The sequence below is a fragment of the Capsella rubella genome, unplaced genomic scaffold (genome assembly GCF_000375325.1).
Source record: "Capsella rubella cultivar Monte Gargano unplaced genomic scaffold, Caprub1_0 scaffold_7, whole genome shotgun sequence".
Taxonomy (NCBI): Eukaryota; Viridiplantae; Streptophyta; class Magnoliopsida; order Brassicales; family Brassicaceae; genus Capsella; species Capsella rubella.
Window position 1 is genome coordinate 15,368,817 of NW_006238917.1, and position 21,747 is coordinate 15,390,563.

A 21,747-nucleotide genomic window follows, 5' to 3' on the forward strand; every position below is an offset into this window, starting at 1 on the left:
CATTAGTTAACATACAAAAACTATACCCTAAGCACTAATGAGTCAACCCAAACAGTATTACAACTACCATAGCATTAGAAAACATCCAAAAACTATAACCTAAACAGTAATTAAGGAACCCAACACAAATTACCCAATGGGTCTAAATAAATCCAAATAGGAACGCAATAGCGGCAAGAAGTTATCCGATAACTTTAATAAAAACAGATTAAGTTTTGATAGATGTATAACTAACATTTATATTTACCAGCGACACCCTAGGAACTTAAATGTCGATCCAACCACTTACAACCGGACCAACATATTATATAACCACACAAAAAAAAAAAACAATATAACTAGTGATATACTTAAAATTCATAAAAAATTCACCTCAACAAAAATAAAAGTGATCTTGAACAAGTAACGTTTTTGGAATACGATAAGCCAAACATTACACATACAATGTCTTTATTACCGAACATATTCAGAGTTACTGGGTAACACACCCAAATACAACAGTAACGGAAGGTATTTTTGCCTACGCAACACCAGCTAGTATAATAGCGGAAACAAACCTCTTTATTTCAGACTCTAAATGGTCAACATTAACTTCAACACATTCTTCAAGTCCCCCTGTGGCATGCGCGTGAATTAAAAAAACTGCCATCATACCGGAACCGGAGGCGGACTGCACCTGAGGTACGCACATTGGCCGTAATATGGTGAAAGGGCCTGTAAGAGATTGACATACACCAAACGAGGTCGACCGGATCCACTCTCTCTCCTCATCATCCATGGCGTCGAAAACCAGAGAGAGGGTTTTCATCTTGTGATATACATTGACTCGCTCTCCGAGAGCTTCTTCACCATATGCAATGATCCGATTTGGAAGTTGTAGATCCGTCATCTAATAAAAAACAGAATCAAAAAACTTAGAGGTTTATAATCCATAGATAAGTAGATCCGAATCAAGCCGATTGTTTAAAAGAGTGTTCCTACCTTAGGTTATCAAGACCACCGCTGTATTCACTGTGACGGTTACTGAAATTTGGAGTCCACCGGAACTGGCGAGAGCTATATGGGTTGCTAAGAATCGATTTCAATGGGGAAAAAAAGAATAAAGGAAACCTTTTGAAAGTTAAATGGATGCTCAAAGGTTGTGGCTGCTGATATAAACTCTAAGGGATGCGCCGTTTGAGTCATCTCACAAATTATTTCCTTTTTATTTTCCCTAGACAAAAAGAAATCCAGCCTAAAGATTTTTCTTCTGCACTCTTTTGGTTAAATGATATCCTATTCTAATAGATGTGTATAGGGCTAAAGTTGGAATAAAATTTGGGAGCTAATTTTCGAAAGATGAGATCGATCAATTGAATAAAATGGTCAACCACACCCATCGTTTGTAATTTCCCTTTTTTTTTTTATGTTTGTAGTTTTTAGAATAGTTTTGAAGAATCATTCATTAATCATTTACTCTTTTTTTTTTTCCTTTTTAAAAGGTTTTCTAAATAAGTAAATATTAGGGAAACTATTCTTTGATTTTCTCTTAGCCAATTTTTAAAGAAGATGTGCAAAACCAAATATTTTGGATTTTTTTCCTCAAAACTTCCTATTCACATTAAAAAATAAAGAGACTATACAAATTTAACCAATCAATTATATACTTTTTGTGTTGACAAAAAAAAAATCTTCTATACTTTTTAGTTGTTATTAAATTATTATATTGATAAATCAAAAACTGATATATGTGATCAGATACCTATATATATCATTTTAATGTTAATTAAAATATAATTATTTTTTAATTAATACATGTTTGTATATTCATTTCACTTATTTTGAATACAGTAAATTAAAATTAAAAATAAAAACCAAATTAAGACTAAGAAAATACAATATCTTTTATAAAGACAAAAAAAAACTAAGCAAAATATCATTTCATATTGTTAAAACAAAATATGCTACTACAACAACAACAAAAAAAAACCAAGATCTGAAACACATTAAAACCTTTACTATTAACCTAAGTCTTAATTAAAATAATTGATTTGACGTCGTTTCAACAAAACAAAAATGGAAATAAAAGTGATACGTCAAAATTAGAAGAGATGCATCGGTTAAAAGGAAACCATCGTAACGTTTAGTGATAATCACCAATATAGACATCGCAAACTGGAAAGAAAGAAACCTTGTGCCCTAAGACTTCTTGTGCTTCACAAATTAGGGTATCTCTTTCATTTTACGTAGAGGATTCATCATCAAACTTTTCGGATTCGGAAAAAAAAACTTTTCCTATCTGATCGAATCATAATAATACTCTACAATGGCGAAAGATAATTCTCCGACAATGGTGATGGTTGAAGACGTGATGCTAGAGATCATGTCTTATTGTCCTGCGTCGGAAATGGCAAAACTTCGTCAACTGAACAAAGAGTACAACAGACGAAGCTATGAGTTGAGTTTTATCAAACGTCAACTTGATAGAACCAACTCTTTCTTCGGCTATATATTTCATTACCGAGACCAAAAGTTTCGTAGTCGCTCCAGTTTTGTCTCTGCTTTCAATGGTGAAGAAAAAATCCCGATCAGTCTTGCATTTCTTCCTCCCCGTCACAACAATGTCGCGATCAAAGCTTGTGACACACATCATGGCATTTTGCTATGTGTCGATGATAATGTGTATAAAGGTGGGAGAAGAATACCAGACTACATCGTTTGTAAACCGGCTACAAAACAGTACCGGATCATACCAAACCCGAAGACCCGGTGGTTCACTGTCGCAACCGGTTTAATGGTGGTTTCTTCTAACCCGTTTCGGTATAAGATCATTAGGGTGTCTGATACAAATGCAAAAGTGAGTAAAAATGGTGTTGATAGTCTTTCTTGCGAAGTTTACGATTCTGTTTCGGACGCTTGGAAGCGACTACCAAATATGGAAACGGACGAGTTTTTTCCCGGAGATGTTAAACCGGTATCGGCTTACGGTTGCTTGCACTGGTTAACGGAGAACAACAATGTTATGCGGTTCTGTATGAGAACCGAAACATGGTCTATCTTCCCTGTTCCGAACGAGCTAGTGGGCGATAGCTGTCTCATGTTGGTCAGCTACGAAGGGAAGCTAGGTGTGATCCATTCTAGATGGGGAGAAGGATCTGATATATGGGTTCTGGAGAAGAGTTTTGCAACATCGTGGGTACGTTTGGAAGATGCGAAAGTCAAAGCATTAGGCGGTGATGATATCTTCAAGGCGCAACCCATATGGTTCCCAAGTAACGACAGTGTATCAAGGTCGAGCAGTTCTAGTCTCGGTCTCTACAACATGAACAACGATATATATAGTTACTTGTATAGGATGCAAGATTTCTACCATATGTATTGTCCTGCGATGAAATATTTTGTCCCATTCCACTCAAACTACGAGAGAGTTTGTTTGAACAGAGATGGAGAATAAAGAATATATGCATGAAAAAAACATAAACATTTGTGGTTATTATTATATTATTGTTTCAGTTCCTTGTTATCATACTATCAAATCTGTAATACTTATAAAATATATTTGAATTATTGTTCATATGATATGTTATAACTCTCATCTGTTATATATTCATTTTTTTTTTAATAATCAAATAGGTTTTGGGCCAAAGCACATACATCCCTCAGATCCGAACCCGAAACATGTTATATGGTTCCGTCCCCAATGCTATTTGAAACGGCGACGTCTAAGCTTTTGCCAGAAATCTTTACTAATTGAGCTATTAACAAATGGTTATATATTACCAATTGAGCTATTAGCACTTAGTTATATATTAGCACTTGGTTATATATTAGCACTTGAAAACAAAAAAGCATAGACCTGCAAAAACCATGACTATACCAGAATTTCACATTCCCCTCCGTCAATCATCTTCTATCCTACCATGAAGCCATGTCGGATCTCCTAACGTCCGATACGATGTAAATCGCCCTTCTCTTGTGACACTGTAAGCTATGTCACGTGCCACAAAGATAGCTTTCTGAGTCAAGAGCCAATATTGTTTTTCTTTTTTTTTGGGTATGAAAAAGAAAGGCATCAGCTTTTGGTAAAAAATCTAAATTTATTTATTCTATTTTTTCTTGTTTTTTTAAATTATTTTCGGTAACTAAATAATGTTTGTAATTTTTAAATAATAATAGTTTTGAACAATAATCTATTCATCTATACATTTGAAAGAAAATGTACAAACCCTATTATTTTGCAATTCTTTTTGAAAACTTCCTTATTTATGTAGACTCCTTTTCTATTTATTTAGGGAAATACTATATTTATAAGAATTTCATTAGCATTATGTAGAATGTACTTCCAAAAAAAAAAAAATTAAATCTAAATTTAATATGTTCAAAATACCTAGAAATATTTAACGAGTTTTAATTTCAATTAAATTACTATACCAATAAATATTTAATGATTTAAAATTTAAAATTTAATATAATAATTTAATTGATAAATATGTATAAATTTATTCATTTACTAAAGTACAGAAAATTAAAATTAAATACCATAATCTCGGAAAATATAATATTCTATAGTTGCCAACAATATAAAAACAAAGGAAATTATCACTGTATTTTTTTAATAAAATATAGAAGAAAAAAAAACTGATATCTGAAATTTATTAACACCGAGGATGATCTACTACTGCCATTGACTTGTCGCCAAAGAAAGAAAAAGGAGATAAATAAATAAAAAAGTTGGATAATAGTGGCTTGATTTTATTTGTTTATATTTTATTTTTATTTTTTGGAAATCGCAAACAAGAGGAAACCTTTGTGCCCAAGACTCTCTTTATCCTTAGCAAATTACTATTTCCTTCACAGAATAGGGTTAATCTAGCTAGTCTCTCTCTATATATAGAGGATATAGAACCATATTTCACCTTACAAGATACGAGAAAGCTTCCTTTTTCTCTGAAATCGATCTCAAAATAAACCTCTCTCAAATATTTTTGTTCTCTTGCGACGATGATGATGAACCAAGACGTGATTCAAGAGATCCTCTCTCATTGTCCAGCGACGGAGATTGCAAGGTTCCGTTTACTAAACAAAGAATGCAACAAACGAAGTTACGAGTTGAGTTTTATCGATCATCATCTCCATAGAGCCAACTCTGTTTTCGGCTATTTTGTTCATTACGAAGACAAATGGTTTAGGTATCGCACCCGTTTCATCCCCGGCATTGAAGATGAACAAGAAGATCAAGAAGACAAAACATCAATCTCGCTTGAGTTTCTTCCTCGGAACAACACAAAGATCGAAGCTTGTGATACAAATCATGGGATTTTGCTCTGTATCGGTGATAGGTTTAAAGGTGTGAAAACAATACCAGAGTACATTGTTTGTAAACCGGCTACAAAGCAGTACCGGATCATACCAAACCCGAAAACTCGATATAGGAAGATCGCAACCGGTTTGATGGTGATTTCTTCGAACCCTTTTAGGTATAAGATCATTAGGGTTTCTGAACCAAGGAATTGGATGACCAAGGATGGTTACTATAATAACAACTGTGAGCTTTTCGATTCTGATTCGTTCACGTGGAAGCGACTGAATGGTTTCGAGTTAGCTGAGTTTTTCCCTAGAGAAGCTATACCTGTATCCGCATATTCTTGCTTGCATTGGTTAACAGGGAAGAACAACGTGATCCGGTTCTGTATGCGAACCGAAACTTGGTCTATCTTCTCTGTTCCGGACGAACTATTAGGTGATAAGAGTCTCGTCTTGGTCAGCTACGAAGGGAAACTAGGTGTAAGTACTTTACATTCGGAGTCAAGAAACGGAGCTGAGTTATGGGTTTTGGAGAACAGTTACAGAAAGTGTTGGGTTAAAGTGAAAGATGCAAAAGTTACAGCGTTGAAAGATGAATATGCACAACCCTTGTGGTTCCCAAGTAGCGACGTCGTATCAGTAGCGGCTAGTGATCGGCTTGGTCTTTACAATATGAACAACAACATCTGTCGATATTTGCATAAGGAGAAACTTTTGTTCCCGTTCGGATACTCACCAAGTTATCATCTTATCCCTTTCTACTCAAACTACGACAGAGTTGGTTTGGATAAAGATTAATAGAGTAAGATTAGCAAGTGCTAATAGCTCAATTAGTAAAAATCTCTCGCAAAAGTCTAGAGGTCGCCGGTTCGAGTAGCGATTGAGATTGGACCATATAACATGCTCTGGTCTCGAGTCTGAGGGATGTATAGGCTTCGGCTCATAATCTCGTACTTATTCAAAAAAAAAAAGAGTAAGGTTTAACATGGTCGAATTAGGAAAAAAAAAACCCGTAGAAATTGAATGTTATATAAGACCTTTTTGCTGTAATTGTTATATCAGCTGGTTTATTTCTCTTTTGTTTTCTCTGTAATGTAGATGAAAATAGATAAAAGATCATACTTCATTTTGTTTTTATTGCTATAAGGATTTTTTTACTATTATGTTCTAAAAAAATAAATTTAAGTTTAATTTTTCAATTTAAATAATAAATTTTTGTGTTCTGACAAAAATAAATGATGAAGAATATTATATTTTGGATATTGTAAGATATATGATGATGATGGTTGATGAAATGCAATGAGATGTCATTTTTACAAAATAAATATTATATTTTTATTTCATTGGCTCAAAGGCTTTATTTCCATAATTATGTGCCTTTTTCATTATTATTGCTTTGCTTTACATTGTAACCATGTAAACACAATTTCTCATTAATGGAAAGATCAAGATGTTTTTGAAAAAAAGATTGTATTTATTTAATTATCTAAAATACTTATTTAATTAAAGTACTTATTTAATAAATATGATAGACCTTACTTAAAATATTATCTCAATAAGGAAAAGTTGCATGTAAAATCAAGAAAGAAAAAAGGAATTTATGTATATAGTAACAACTATGCGATATACAATTTTGTTAAAATATGTTTTTAAAAAGAGACCTTATAACCCATTAGTGAATTTATAAATCACATTTGTTAAACAGATCTATAAAAAATAAAGTACATAAGCTCAAAATTGACAAAACATATATAAACCCTAATTAAGTATCATCAAAATAAAGTACATCCATTTCCAAGATATGGTCATCTTGCTAACTTCTCTATCATCAAAAATGAGTTATCCTGCAATGAACAAAGACATAATCTTAGAAATTTTGTCCTACTGTCCGGTGTCAGCAATTGAAAAGTTCAGATTTCTAAACAAAGATTACTATAAACTAATCTCTGAATCTTCGTTTATCAACCTGAATCTTCGTAGAACCAAATCTGTCTTTGGAGTTTTTCTTCAATACCAAGGATATCATTCAGCTTTCTATTCCAGTTATGTCCTCACTTCTGAGAACATTCATCGTAGATCTAATCTCTCGCTCGATTTTTTACCGTTAGAGAAGGTAAAGATCGAAGCTTGTGACCCAAGTCATGGGATTTTGCTCTGTGTTGATTCTAAGCGCTATGGAAGAAACCCGTATATGGTTTGTAAACCAACCACAAAACAATTCCAAACTATACCAAATCCGGAAACCGGATGTTCTCGGACTATTATAACCGGTTTAATGGTTATTCGAGCAAATCCTTTGCGATATAAGATTGTCAAACTATCTCAGGAAATGAAGATAGAGAATGATAATTGCTACACACTCTTATGCGAAGTTTTCGATTCTGATTTGTTTGCGTGGAAACGATTAGAAGATGATGTGAAGCTACCAAAAGGCGAATTCTTAAGGATTTCAAGTGTACCGATATCTGCTAACGGTTTCTTGCATTGGCTAACGACTTCAAACAAGAATGTATTCCGGTTTTGTATGAAAACGTCAACATGGTCTCTCCTCCCACTTCCTAACGACGATTTAGCGAAAGGTAGTCCTCTAATTTTAGCAAAATACGAAGGTAAGCTATGCATAATGCTTTGGAAAGCGAAAAGCGGAGAAAGCTTAAAGGGTTTTTGGATGCTGCATAGTAGTTTTGGGAAGACATGGGTGAATGTTAAAGAAGAGAAAAGTATAGTAGAAGAAGATAAGTTAGTTAGACCTGTGTGGTTACTCCCAAGAACCAATGTTGCAATGATGTGTGGTTTTGATTGGGTTGGTCTTTACGATATGGAGACTAAAAGGATGAAATCTGAGCGTTACAAGATTAGCCTTCCTTCTACATTTGGTTTCGATTCTTCTTTTAATTATTTCCCTTTTTACTCTGACTATGAAAAACTTAATCTGAACGAAGTTCTGATGCAATAGTCAAGCAAGAAAGTATATGTTATCTAGTAGTTTTGTAAAAGTACATTTTCCATAAGCAATACAAAAATACAATACAAAGACCTACTTCTTCCATTCAAAGTTCAAACGTTACATATGAACCAAAACGGTTTTGTACACCCTCCCAAAAAACCTACGTTGAAAAACCAGTAAACATATTTAACAAAAAGAAAATCTTCTTTTAGCCGCTTCTTATAAATCCGAAGTTTCCCCTAAACTTACATATAAGCTGAGTCGTTACACGGTGGCTGTGTTGTCATTAACTGGGCACTGATGTATAGGACGACTTCCAGGAGGAAACAGTCTTGGAACATCAGAAGCTTCTGGCCAATCGGTGACTTTAGGAAGCGGGTTGAAATCAGATGCATAAACTCCAAGAAAGCTTTTTGCATTGTAGAAGTCATTCACATACTGCATATGGTCAATGTTCAGCCTCCTGCAAACCGCTATCATGTGTGGACATGGATACTTGTAATGTTGCCATATCCCACATGTACAAACCCGATCGCTGCAATGAACAAAAGATTTCTTATTTCCAATTCTTAACACTTCTGTAACCTGAAACCTCTCTCTGGTCTGGTCTAATGGCAATACATCGTATGTTCTAGAGGTTACTTTGTACTCTTCAAGCTTCTTCACGACATGTTTAGCGTAGACTTCTCTGCTTAGTGATTCACCGAGAAGACCATGTCGAGATTTGAAAAGCTCTAGCAAGTGCTCAAAGATTAGCAAGACGCAAGTCGTGATTGGAAGATCATGGACATTGTTTACAAAACCATAAGTTGTAAATATTAAGTTTGTATCCGTGATTCCGAATCTCAGCCCTTCATCATCATGAGCCAGAGCCCATTGGTGTGGAGGTATTTGGTCCAACCATTTCCGAGCCTCTGGATTCATCTCTTTGATTTTCTTCAAGTAGTAATTGAAACTTGATATGTAGCTTGTGGATCCAGCCTTGCAAAAAAACTCTGTCAGGAGATTGTTATTGAAAACATCATAAAACTTTATGCACAGATGCCTAAGACAGAACCGGTGTGTCACCCACTGACACTCGGGTTCCTTAACAACTGCCACAATGTCAGGATTCAGACTTGTTATTAAACAAAGGCCTTCCCTTTGTGTTACTTTCTTTCTGATGCACGCAAAGAACCAACGCCAAGTATCAGCTGACAAACTTTCCTGGGTAATAATCGCAAACGCAAGTGGGAAAAGGGCGTTTTCGGCATCTAATCCTGTTGCAACCAGTAATTTTCCAGGGTATTTACCGTTCAAGTCTACCGTATCCACTAGAATGAGAGGTCTGCAGTGAGGAAACCCTTCAACTGACTGCTGAAACGCAAAAAACAAAGAACGAAAGGATGCATCTTTGGGATCAGGAAAAGGATCATATTTCCAATCTTAAAGCATCTTATTAGATGAGCAAACGGCAGCCATGAACTTGGGCAATATGCTAAAACTATTGTCCAAATCTCCCGAGATTGCAATAATCACTTTCTTTTTGGCATCCCACATACTAGAATGTGAGACTGTGTAGTCAAATTCTTCTTTTACCAACTTGCTTAGCTCTGCAATTGACAACGAGGGCTGAGCCTTGATTAGACATTTAATTTCACCTGCCAGAAAATCTGAGGCCACATCTACTGGCTCACAAGTATGAGGACCTCTATATTCTGTTATCAAAAAGTCATTCTCCTTTGTTTTATCTGCACTGAGACTCCATTCACAACTACTTGCTTTGCAGGAAGCCCATGAAAACCAACGTTGCCGTGTGGAGCACATTCGTTGCCTTCTACAAGAGTACAACTTCACTGCTTTCTCCGACTTATCTTCATCTCTAAAAAGCATCCCAACATGCAACTCGCGTTCATCAAGCCATGAACTAGAGAAGATCTCCAAATAGATCTCCACATTGTTGATACAAGGATGGTAGCTTGGAACCTCTAGCATGGTCTCCAAACTACAATCATCCACAAACAGGCAAACGCATATACTTGACCATGGGTTGTTGAACAATGGAAGGGTACCTACCAATCAGATCAGTCAGAAACTTCCCCTTTTCGAATCCAGTAACTCGATGCAGATCATCCAGCAAATTGAGAAAATTTACTTTTGCTATCAACTCTGACCACCCTTGGACTTGACCCTTTGTAGAAGGGACCATCAGAACCTCTTTAATACACCCATTCCAATAACAGAAAACCGGAATCTTTCTTGTATCCATGAGCACCACACAGACCTTGAAAAATTGCAAAAAGATCAGTCGAGTGTTTTAATTGACATACCCAGAGAAGCATTGTCCGTGATTCTAAACGAGAAACCCTAAAACTCAAAGATCAAAGAGAACCAATGGTCGTGATTCTAAACGAATGGAAGATAGTAGCAGAGAAAGCTTTTCTAAAAGAGAACCCCTAATTCGTATGTCGTGTGGGAACAGTGTTTTAAGTAAATAATCTTACCGAAAAAAGCTAATCTTCCGCCGCTGGCTTCCGTGATTTCGTCGGAGAGACGAAATCTAATCACTGCTGCGAGATGACGGCGACTGCAAATTTCTCGACGCCGTATCGTGCTAACTTAGAACGACGTCGTCGAATAACATAGAACGACGTCGTCGAATAACATAGAACGACGTCGTCGAATAACATAGAACGACGTCGTCGAATAACATAGAACGACGTCGTCGAACAAACATAGAACGACGTCGTCTAATACAATAATACTTAAACGGAACGCTGTCGTTTAATGTTACCAAACACAGTCGCAAGTAAAACGATGTCGTCGATAATAATCAGGAAATGGTTTAGAAATAATTAATATAATTAGGAAAAGATCTTTGCTCTCTGTAAAAATTAGCCGTTGTGAATATAACGGTAACTTTGAAACAATTAGCCGTTGTGAGTATAACGGTAAACTTTAGCCTTAAACGGCTATATTTCTGAGTTCCTCTATATATACATCTTTAGAGGTAAGTGTGTTAACCCAAATCAACAATTACGAAACCATTCCAAATCAAAAAGTCTCTGTTTTCTTTTTTTTTTTTCGTTTTATTCTTTAAAGCTTCACAAATGCTCATTCAAAGAAGAAAACTTTCAAGTAAGTTCCTAATCTACTAAATATCCTTTTCACAATTTTTTTTTTTTGTTATGAATCAGAATCTGATACAAAATTGTTTCTGTTTTGATAACTAGGTTGTGTAAAACTTTTTCACACGGAGGAAAGAATATGCAGTAGAAGAAAAAGTTGCAGACTTTGGAGTTTTCTAAGTAAGTTTACCAATTTTCTAGTCGCTCTCTTGCATATTTGATTTTTCTTTTTAAAATATAATTTGATTGTGAAGAAACTAAGTAATGTTTATCTTTTTATATAAACTACAGCAGCTCTCTGATTTGTTCCAAACGCCGGAAAATAAATGTGGAAGCTGTTTCTAAAATTCGGAGACTTGGGGGAAAAGTTCATCATCAAAACTTAAACGATCTCAAGTAAGTTTCACTTTAATTCTTTTGATGATGATATAATTTGGTAGCTTCGTGATCTTGTATGCTTTAGTCTGGTTTTTTTTATACATCTGAATATTGTATCATTATTAGTTTCTTTTTTTTTCCCTTCAAAATTAGCTATTATGGTTTAAGAAAATGTTCATCATGTTCTTGAAAAATGTTCATCATGTTCTTGAAAAAACAGAGGCATGCTTTTTTGTTTTGTTTAGTGGATTAATATTAATGTTGAGAGTTTAAAATTTCACATTGCAATATATAATGTTTTCTTGAAAAGATTGATTTAGGAAAAAAAGTTGTTATTGAGAACTCACGTAATGTTAGATAAAAACTGTTTTTGACATGATGATAGCAAAATTAACAAACTTTTCTTTACCCATGACCCAAAAGTTATCAATTTCTTTTATTAGACTGTGAAGAAACTAAATTAATCAGGGGGTATTATTATATTGTGTGGAATCAGGATTAAGTTGTTTTTATTTTGCTATATAAAAAAGTGCTCTTTCTACTTTGTTTCAGTCGCCGGAGAAAAGATGTGGAAATTGTTTCAAAGCGTTGGAGACTTTGGAAAGAAAAGCATTATCAAAAACAGTTAAATCGATTTCAAGTAAGTTTTAGTCCAAGTACGCGTTATCTGATTTTTAATTCTTTTAACTTGGACTTAATTGGTGTGGTGGCATCATGATCATAGATGATCTGAAAATTGCGAACAGTCTTACCGGAATCAGGACCAGAAACCGGTATGACCACTCCACATTGTTGATACAAGGATGGCAAACGCATATATGACCAATGGAGGGTATGTACCAATCAGATCAATCTGAACTCCATGGAGATCCTCCAAATTTACATTAGAAGATGTTAAGCAAGGACCACAATCCATAACGAACATTAATTTAAATATAAGATCCCTATCACAAACTTTAATTTAAATACCAGAGCCCAAATACAACCCATAAATTAATTATCATTAACTGACGGTGCAAAGGAAAGTCCAACTATCGAGAGGAGACGTGGATAATATATTAGGACAATCATTTTGCCATCAACTCTGATCACACCATATTTTTAATACACCCATTCCAATAACAGGAACATGAACCTTTCTTGAATGCATAAAAACCTTGTACACAAAAAAAAAATCAGTCAAGGGTTTTGAATTGAAATACCCAAAGCCATGTTAATAAATTCTACACGAGAAACTCTGAAGGAGAAAACTTTTTATAAACGACAAATCCAGCAAAAGGATAACTTGGAACAAAGCTATGCGGAAAATCTCAAAGGGAGTAAAGCCAAAACAATTTTCGTAAGATTCCAAACGAATGAGGAACCCTAAACTTCTTACAAAATGAATGTATCAGAAAAATTATACTAGTAGGGTTAAAATATGTATCACTTGGTTAGTTAGGGTTAAAATTATTCCACCGTTGATTTTGTCGGAGAATATATTAAATCCATTGTTTCGAGCAGACAGTACTAAAATAAATAAACTTATGATTTTAATTGTAATTAGCGAACCGGTCTAAACCGGAATATTAATCTCTTTTTTAAGTTTTATTTTTATCTTTTTTATACCGGGATATTAATCCAAATCTATCGTTTAAGTATAGTTAAATTAGATGTTATGTCACCAATTTAACATGTGCCTCAGTGGCTGGAATTGGTATATGTGCCTCAGTGGCTGGAATTGGTATATGTCGGCTCTCTTTTTTTCCATTTTTCTTATTTTTATAAAATATGACATAAAAAAGACCAACGATTTTTAACAATCAAATTTTGTCTTCAATTCATACAAAAACACACACAACTACTCAAAAGGAACAAAATACAAAAAGTACATGAACAACAAATCTACATTAACCGGATTAGCATACTTGTTACAAACAACAAAAAATCGTTTCTAACTGCTCCGTTCATCCACCAAATCGCTTCTAAGTTTTACCTAAAATCAGTAACCAAACAAACATAACACCATCTTCTCAATGCCATATCATATAATATCTACCATTCAAGGCCTTACTTGACATATCTACTGTTCGGCTTCTTGGGTCTCCCTGATCGTCTCGTTTCAATTCCTCCACTCCCTCCTGTGTTCCCATCACTTGGCGTAGCTGACTTCTTGGGGGTTGACTCTATTGCTCCTGGCAGGACAACTGATATCTGACCACTTCCAGGAGGAAACAATGTTGGAACATCCGAGGCTTCCGGCCAGTTGGAGACTGCTGGAAGTGGATTAAAATCAGCTGCATAAACTCCAAGAAAACTCTCTGTCTTGTAGAAGTCACTTACGTACTGCAAATGGTTAAAGTCCAGCCTCCTGCAAACAGCTAGCACGTGCGAACACGGATACTTGTAAACTTGCCATGTCTGACACGTGCAAACTCGATTGCTGCAGTGAACAAAAAATTTCTTGTTTGCAGTTTGCAGCACTTTTGTGACCTGAAACCTCTCTGCAATCTGGTCTAAAGGCAATATGTCGTGCGTTCTAGAGGCTGACTTGTACTCTTCAAGCTTTGTCATGACATGTTTAGCATAGACCTCTCCTCTGTTCTTTAGTGACTCCTCGAGAAGACCATTTCGCGATTTGAAAAGCTCTGCCAGGTGATCAAAGATTAGCCAGATGCAAGCAGTGATTGGAAGATCACGGGCTTTGTTTACAAAACTATAAGTTGTAAAGATTGAGTTTGTAGTCATGATCCCGAATCTCAGCCTGTCACTATCGTGAGCCAGAGCCCATTGGTGCAGAGGTATTTGGTCTAACCATTTCCGAGCCTTTGGATTCATATCTTCGATTTTCTTCAGGTAGTCATCAAAACTAGATAGGTACTTCGTGGATCCAGCCTTGTATACAAACTCTGTCATGAGATTGTTATTGAAAACATCATAAAATTTGAAGCACAGATGCCTAAGACAGAACCGGTGTTGCACCCACTGACACTCAGGTTCCTTAACAACTGCCACAATGTCAGGATTCAGACTTGTTATTAGACAAAGGCCTTCCCTTTGCGTTACTTTCTTTCTGATACACGCAAAGAACCAACGCCAAGTATCAGCTGACAAAGTTTCCTGGGTAGTAATCGCAAACGCAAGTGGGAAAAGGCTGTTCTCGGCATCTAATCCTGCTGCAACCAACAATTTCCCAGGGTATTCACCACTCATGTCCACCGTGTCCACTAAAATGAGAGGTCTGCAGTGAGGAAACCCTTTAACTGACTGCTGAAACGCAAAAAACACAGAACGAAAGGAAGCATCTTTGGGATCAGAGAAACTATCATATTGCCAATCTAAAAGCATCTTATTGGATGAGCAGAGAGCTGCCATGAACTTGGGCAGTAAGCTAAAACCCTTGTCCAAATCTCCCAAGATCGCAGTGATCGCTTTCTTTTTAGCATTCTGCATTATATCAGCTAAAACTTCGTAGCCAAATTCTTCTTTAACCCACTTATTCAGCTCTGCAATTGAGAGCGATGGCTGAGCTTTTATTAGACCTTCAATTTCACCTGCAAGAAAATCTGAGCCCACATCTACTGGCATACAGGTATGTGGATCTGTATATTCTATTATCTCAAAGCCATGGCTCTTTGTTTCAGCTGCCTTGAGAACCCACCCGCAGACTTTCCTTTTCTTGCACGTGAATATACTGTCTTCATACGCGATGTACTCACGTTGTCTTCTATTAGAGTACAACTCCACTGCTTTCTCCAGTTCAACTTTATCTCTAAAAATCATCCCAACATGCAACTCACGTTCATCGAGCCAAGAACTAGAGAAAATAACCTTCTTTGAGACACTATTGCAGAGCCCTTTCATTGGACCTGGCTTTTTCATCCTCGAATCCTTCTGTGCAGCCACATTATCACCACCAAATCCACAGTCTCCATCATCCATATTCTCATCATCTTCAATCCACCCGTTGCTATTATGCTCCTGTGGAATTCTTAATGTGTTATCTCTGTCACTCCCATCAACATTAGGATTCTCTCGCCGAGAACGCTTTTTAGTCGCCTGATCAGAAACCGGTTTGACCTCTAAATACAATTCTACATTGTTAATAGAAGGATGGTAGCTTGGAACCTCAAGCATTATCTCCAAACTACAATCATCCACAATGGGCAGACGCACATACTTGACCATCTGTTGTTGAACAATGGAAGGATACCTACCAACTAGATCAATCTGAAACTTCCCCTTTTCAAAACCAGTAAGCAGATGCAGATCTTCCAAAAACTGGGATAGTCCAGTTTTGCTATCAACTCTGATTACTCTGGGACTTGAGCCTTCGTAGAATGGACCATCATAACCATCTTTGATGCAACCATTCCAATAACAGAAGACTGTAACCTTTCTTGTATCCATGAGCACCAGAGACCTTGTGAAAAGGCAAAGAAACACAAATATTAATCATTTCGAATTGGAACAACCAAAGCCATGTTCTTGATCCTAAACGAGAAACACTAAAACGATAACAGTCTAGCACGACATGGAAGACAATACTAAAGGAGCAAAGATAAACCTTTATCTTACAACTTTGGAGCTGAGCGGATAAAGAAAACAACGGATTTAGTTAAAGGCGGGAAAATCTCAAAGAGAAAAAGAAAAACTTATGGATTTGAATCGAACTGAGCAAAGCCATGTTCGTGATTATTAGCTAACGAGAAACCCTAAAGATCAAATTGATAAAGATTAAAGCTTTCGAGAAGAGAAGCCCAGTAAAAAGGATAAACCCTAAATTCTTCAAAATGGGTCGAATCCAAGGAATTAAGAAGATAAAGATGAAAATGGCTCACTTGCGGAAGAGTCTTTGTGTAGTTTTTAACCCGAAGTAGAACGTCTTCCGCCGCTGGCTCCGGTGAACTCGTCGGAGAAGAAAAACACTTGACTGCGCAAAAAAGGAAAAAAAAAAGTTGTTTCTTTTAATCCGTTCGGCAACGACGACGATTCAGTTGTAATTTGTAAACGACAAATATCAATATTCCTAAAATGACTGAAAAGTCCCTCTATTTCTGATAAATATCATATGATGCCCAAACGTTTTTATCATTTTACTTGTTTTAACAGATAACGCCCAAACTTTATAATTGATGAATCACAGTACAAAACCCTCTTAAGAAACAGTTCTATCGATCCGATTTATCTCTATAATATATCACGAATATAGTGTCCTAGACAAAACATATTTTTCAAAAGAAATACGATTATGTTAATAACAAAAAGCATTTAAATATGCAGTATTAATCCAATTCTTCAAAATTATAATTGACGATTATGGTGTTCTTTCTTCAACAGCCCTATGTGCGTTGAAGTGACCGACCACATATTGCCATCGGAACAGTGTTTGGTATATATTTATGATTTTTCTGTTACTAGAGATGAAGTCGATGGGTTCGATGGACTACACAATCTTTTATGGTTACGGTTTTCGCTGTAGTTTCTCTTAGATGTTTGTATGTAGTTTCTCTTGATGTTTGTAAGTTTGAAATAATCGTTCTTTCTCAAGTTTGGGCTGTACATACATTGGGGAGAAGGAACTTTACTCATTAGTCATTACCATTACCAACCGGCATTGTGAAAGGTTGATACAAGACCATCATTACTTTGGAACCTTCAATGTATATTTCCAAGACTAGTTATTTTTAAAAATTACTATATAATTTAGGCTATATTATGAATTTTACATTTAATCTACAGTATAGAACTCATTATGTTTTAGGTCCCATCTTCTAATGGAACCTGATATATTCCAAAACGAAATATTAGCTATGTTCAAGTTTCTTGGAATATCTGACTTAATCTAGTTTAATAGGGTTCAAGTTTGAATATCTAATTTAATTTAGTTTAATAGGGTTCAAGTTATACGTTTAATCATTTAAAATACCAAACACTAAACAAAAGAATGAAAGATTATGGTAGCTGAGGCTCATGCAGACTCATAACCAATCATAGACATTAATATAACCTTAACTGGGAGATAGACATGAAAGAATTAATAGATAGACATACAAGAATAGATATACACTTAGTCAGGTTACGACACTAACTATTCTAACACACAAGATGCAAAAGTTAGGATGCTATCATCCAAAATTATCGGACTACCAAACCAAAATGCAAGAACTGTGTTCATGACCATTACATATTTTACAATCTAACACAGAAAATATTGTTTTCTCAACAAAACTAACAATGAAATTCAAATTGTCCATTTCAAACAAAGGACCAACATAAAATGAAATAGGTATATATTGAAAGTTTACAGCTAAATTTTGACATCAATCATAAAAAACTGTGTTCAAAACAAAAGACATGGTAAAGAGTCAAGAAATCTCTATTGCATATTCTAACTAAATAAAAATATACCAATGATTCAATAGAGTTCAAAGTTTCAACGACTATGTAAGACAAAAGACGACATGATAGCTATGCACTAGTGTGATAACAGAGATATTTCAATCATTGTACTTGTAAAAATTCAAGCCAACGAATACAATTTGGTAAAGTCTAACACAGTAATCAACTAATCATGATACAACAGTTGAGAATGTCACTTCACATGTTCAAAATTGATCACCAAAAACTTCAGAGCATAACATGAAACAAATCTATTCATGATTCAAATAAAACACTACCATAATCTGCAACTACATTCAAAATAAATACGTACATACATGCATGATGCATCCATTTCATAAAACAAGAGACTTATGATATCTTCAGTTAGTGTATAGTAAAGACTCAAGCAAAAGGGTACAATTTATAGAATCTAACACAGTAATCATTAGTTGATAATGGAGAATTCCAAAATGTTGTTTCGCATGCTTAAAACAATCACCAAGGGTTTAAGAGCATAACGCAAAACAAATACATTCTGAGATTCAATGAAACTATTACCATAATATGCAGAGATATCATATACGTTCAGAATACATCTCTACAGGAGATGCATCTATTTTATAGCATGAAAGAATTTATTATACATAGAAACAACAAAACAATCACCAAGGATAGAACATAATGCAAATCAAGTACTTACAAGATTCAAGGAAACTACAATCATAATCTACAGAAAATGCACCCATGTCAAAATAAGCATCTACAAGAGACTCTAAGATGCATCCATTATATAAAATAATAAGAGACCTTATGAGACACAAGCATTGAAACAGAGAAAATAAAAATAAAATTAAAACACACAATGAGCTCATTTTGAAACGCAAGCAATTTTTGTGATCTTGAAACTGAGAATACCTAGTCTCCCGAACTGAAATCTGTCCCCGACCGCATCATCTGTAAGGGTCGATACATCATAACCGGACTTAAAGAGGAAAATATACATACCTCGGAGTCAAAGACTTTCTCAAAGAATCAGAGTTCAACCTTTATGAGCTCTTTTCCTGGGGGAGATTGCAGAACCCACTGAAGATCAAAAGTAACAGTTAGGGAGAACCACAACATTTTATACGAGCTGCTGCGGAAACACCAACTAGAGATTTACAAGCACCACAAGGCAACACTATAATCCCAGATCTTGCTCGTCCTGCAGAATCAAGATTCTAGATTAGTCACAATCTTTCACAAGATAGTACAAAGATACTTATATATTAGGAGTTCACAATGAAGCTAGATCAGAACACTGTATGAATGTACAAATCTAAATATCTAAGAGAAGTTCAATATCAATTTAGCAATCGTTGTATAAACGAATTACTAAGAAAAACTTAGTGGACGTAGAGAGTTATACCGTTCCCAAACATTTAGCTCAAACTTTTTTCCTCGTATGGCTTTGGTTGATTCAGTTCCATGTCAAGATCAATATTAACCTGATAGACACCATCAAGTTTTTAACAATCACAAACCCACAGTGCATATAATCTTGTAAGCAATAATTGGCCTGAATTGTAAATTTTTTTTCCACACATTGTCGTTCCTGAAGTCGTATTCCTCCACCTATACACCAAGAGCAAAAGAACAAGACAACATGAGCTAAGTAACAATCAGAGAACATTACCAAACTCATTTACATAATTAATTTTTAGACATTATTTCTCAGCCGGATTACAGAAAATTTACCTAGGAAGGGTCTATGAGTTTCTTTCTCATCTGCTGCTGCTCCTAGTTCTGTTTCACTCAACAGCTCCCCAGGTCCTGGTTCAATTTCACCGCTTGTTTTGCCAATCGTAAATCCATCACCACCATGGCTAGCAAAAAAAGAAGTTAATCTAATTTGGCTCGAATCGACATATTGAGGAGAACACACAATGTTATAATAAACATGAACTCCACATTCAATGAATTAAGAAGTATAAGTGAGAAAAGACGAAAAAAACCGTTTGAGAACAACTGATCATGGATCATGGGATGTATTTCACTCAAAGTTAAGATATAGAAACCGCGAAAGGCAAGCATAATGCACGAAATGGAGAAGTTCAACATACCGAAATGGAGAAGTTCAACATACCTTAGAAGCAAATCTAGCTTGGTTCATATCATCATCATTAAGAAGCCTTTTCAACACCTGAGATAGTTTTTTTTTTTTAAATTAAGCAAAAGCAATGGGAAAACGAAACCAAGATCCAAATACAAAAGAGAAGAGAAAGAAACAGCACCATACAACGAGTGTGGGGTTAGATTATACTCAGCATTGAATCTGGCCTGAAATAGTAACAAGTAAATGAAATCAATCCAAGATCATAAGTTCTACACCGATATATTTGGAAACGAAATCGATTTTTTTTTTTAGGATGAGCACCTGCAAACGGGTTCAGCAATGATGACAAGAAAATCATAAGCTTGTTTATAGAGAGGATAAAACATCTCCAACAAAATCCTTCCATCAACACAAAGGACTGTTTCCATGATATGGCTTGAACTCCAATGTAGTAAAATCTCTCTTCTTTTCCCCTCCTTCACCTTCAAAACCATTACAATTTCTATCCAATTAGTTCCAAATGTATTCATTGTAAATATATATGCTACAATACAGCGACAGTAGTCAATTCACCCTCACGAGAATCTTCATCAGCTTCGTCATAGTAATCTTCAGCGTTTTGGATATTCTTCATCTTTTGATCATCCTGAGATTTTTTTACAGTAAATCACATTAATTACCATTGAAAGAACACTAAATGATGAATACAATCTGTAGAAAACTCAACATCAGAACAATTATTTAGTTGGATAAGTTTCACGTATGGAGCAAGTTGCACTAGTAGAGTTAAATCAAATGGAAAAAGAAACAGGAATCTATATATCAGAAAGTTTAAATTGATCTAACCTGATGATCAACTCCACTGCCAAATCATAGAGTTCTTAAAAAAGTCAATGGTAAATGTCAGATGAATTCAAAACCACAATAATAATATCAATGAGCTTAAGGCTAGAAGTGACAATACCTTAAGGCTAGAAGTGTTCCTAACCCATCCATTTAACAATTTCTTCAATGTGATTAATATACTCTTCCTTCTCTGCCTCATGATTTGTATCATCAAATTCATTCCTGCTGATACCCATTTCCAATATCCAAAGTAAAAATAAACATTTTCTATCAATGATCCGTTAGCAGTAACTATATACAATGGCAGGTCTATATTGCTCGAAAACAGGCTCCACAGATGCTCTTAGAAGCTCAGAGAGAGGCTGCCTAGAGTCCGATGAATAAAAAATCCTCCATTAGAAATAATATTTTCTCAATGAGTTTGACACAAAACGAAAAAGCAAATTGAGAACAGCCTAACATACCTCATCAACATAAGGCCAAATCCTCGTCAAATGATGTTTCAGCCAAATCAACTGAAGTAAATAAAAGCCAAAGTAAAAAGAATCAGTCCCAAGGATTGACAAAATTCTACAACTTTCGTGTCTACCAATAAACAAAAAGAGAAAGATTTGTAACCAGATGCAAACACATCAATGTGTTAAGAAATGGAAGCTGGTGACTTAACTTCTGACGCTTGGAGAAGAAAAAACTCAGGAGACTAAAGCATCCTGGAATCCTCCACAGCC

The 21,747-nt window shown here is 35.3% G+C and overlaps 5 protein-coding genes and 1 long non-coding RNA gene across 11 annotated transcripts; 4 read left to right on the forward strand and 2 right to left on the reverse strand.

Moving 5' to 3' along the window:
- Positions 1-2,264: 2,264 nt before the first annotated feature.
- Positions 2,265-3,433, forward strand: LOC17878181 (F-box protein At5g49610). The gene has a single exon (XM_006284913.2). The coding sequence runs from the start codon at positions 2,306-2,308 to the stop codon at positions 3,431-3,433; it is 1,128 nt and encodes a 375-aa protein (XP_006284975.1). The 5' UTR covers positions 2,265-2,305.
- Positions 3,434-4,856: 1,423 nt separating this feature from the next.
- On the forward strand, positions 4,857-6,081 carry LOC17877705. The gene has a single exon (XM_006286000.2). The coding sequence runs from the start codon at positions 4,981-4,983 to the stop codon at positions 6,079-6,081; it is 1,101 nt and encodes a 366-aa protein (XP_006286062.1). The 5' UTR covers positions 4,857-4,980.
- A 1,036-nt stretch (positions 6,082-7,117) lies between these two features.
- On the forward strand, positions 7,118-8,239 carry LOC17880177. The gene has a single exon (XM_006284996.1). The coding sequence runs from the start codon at positions 7,118-7,120 to the stop codon at positions 8,237-8,239; it is 1,122 nt and encodes a 373-aa protein (XP_006285058.1).
- Positions 8,240-8,494: 255 nt separating this feature from the next.
- On the reverse strand, positions 8,495-10,478 carry LOC17880648. The gene is made up of 3 exons (XM_023778567.1): positions 10,282-10,478; positions 9,683-10,214; positions 8,495-9,586 (listed from the first exon to the last, which is right to left on the reverse strand). Exons 1-3 carry the CDS (start codon positions 10,476-10,478, stop codon positions 8,495-8,497), a joined length of 1,821 nt encoding a protein of 606 aa, XP_023634335.1.
- A 775-nt stretch (positions 10,479-11,253) lies between these two features.
- Positions 11,254-12,681, forward strand: LOC111829667. Of its 2 annotated transcripts, none has more exons than XR_002833037.1 (5): positions 11,254-11,347; positions 11,443-11,517; positions 11,629-11,733; positions 12,268-12,355; positions 12,440-12,681. It is a non-coding gene; the product is annotated as an uncharacterized LOC111829667 (long non-coding RNA). The 2 variants fall into 2 exon arrangements; XR_002833038.1 differs by having other exon boundaries at positions 11,632-11,733.
- An 805-nt stretch (positions 12,682-13,486) lies between these two features.
- On the reverse strand, positions 13,487-21,536 carry LOC17878745. Of its 5 annotated transcripts, XM_023778056.1 has the most exons (13): positions 21,484-21,536; positions 21,138-21,385; positions 21,020-21,053; positions 20,747-20,819; positions 20,495-20,655; positions 20,352-20,397; positions 20,204-20,260; positions 19,816-19,943; positions 19,663-19,692; positions 19,487-19,565; positions 18,994-19,282; positions 16,536-16,627; positions 13,487-16,117 (listed from the first exon to the last, which is right to left on the reverse strand). In XM_023778056.1, the coding sequence occupies exon 13, from the start codon at positions 16,102-16,104 to the stop codon at positions 13,765-13,767; it is 2,340 nt and encodes a 779-aa protein (XP_023633824.1). In that variant the 5' UTR covers positions 16,105-16,117; positions 16,536-16,627; positions 18,994-19,282; positions 19,487-19,565; positions 19,663-19,692; positions 19,816-19,943; positions 20,204-20,260; positions 20,352-20,397; positions 20,495-20,655; positions 20,747-20,819; positions 21,020-21,053; positions 21,138-21,385; positions 21,484-21,536; the 3' UTR covers positions 13,487-13,764. The 5 variants fall into 5 exon arrangements, with proteins under 5 accessions (XP_023633824.1, XP_023633827.1, XP_023633828.1 ...); XM_023778059.1 differs by having other exon boundaries at positions 19,487-19,692; positions 20,357-20,397; XM_023778060.1 differs by having other exon boundaries at positions 19,084-19,282; positions 19,487-19,692.
- Between the last annotated feature and the right edge of the window lie 211 nt (positions 21,537-21,747).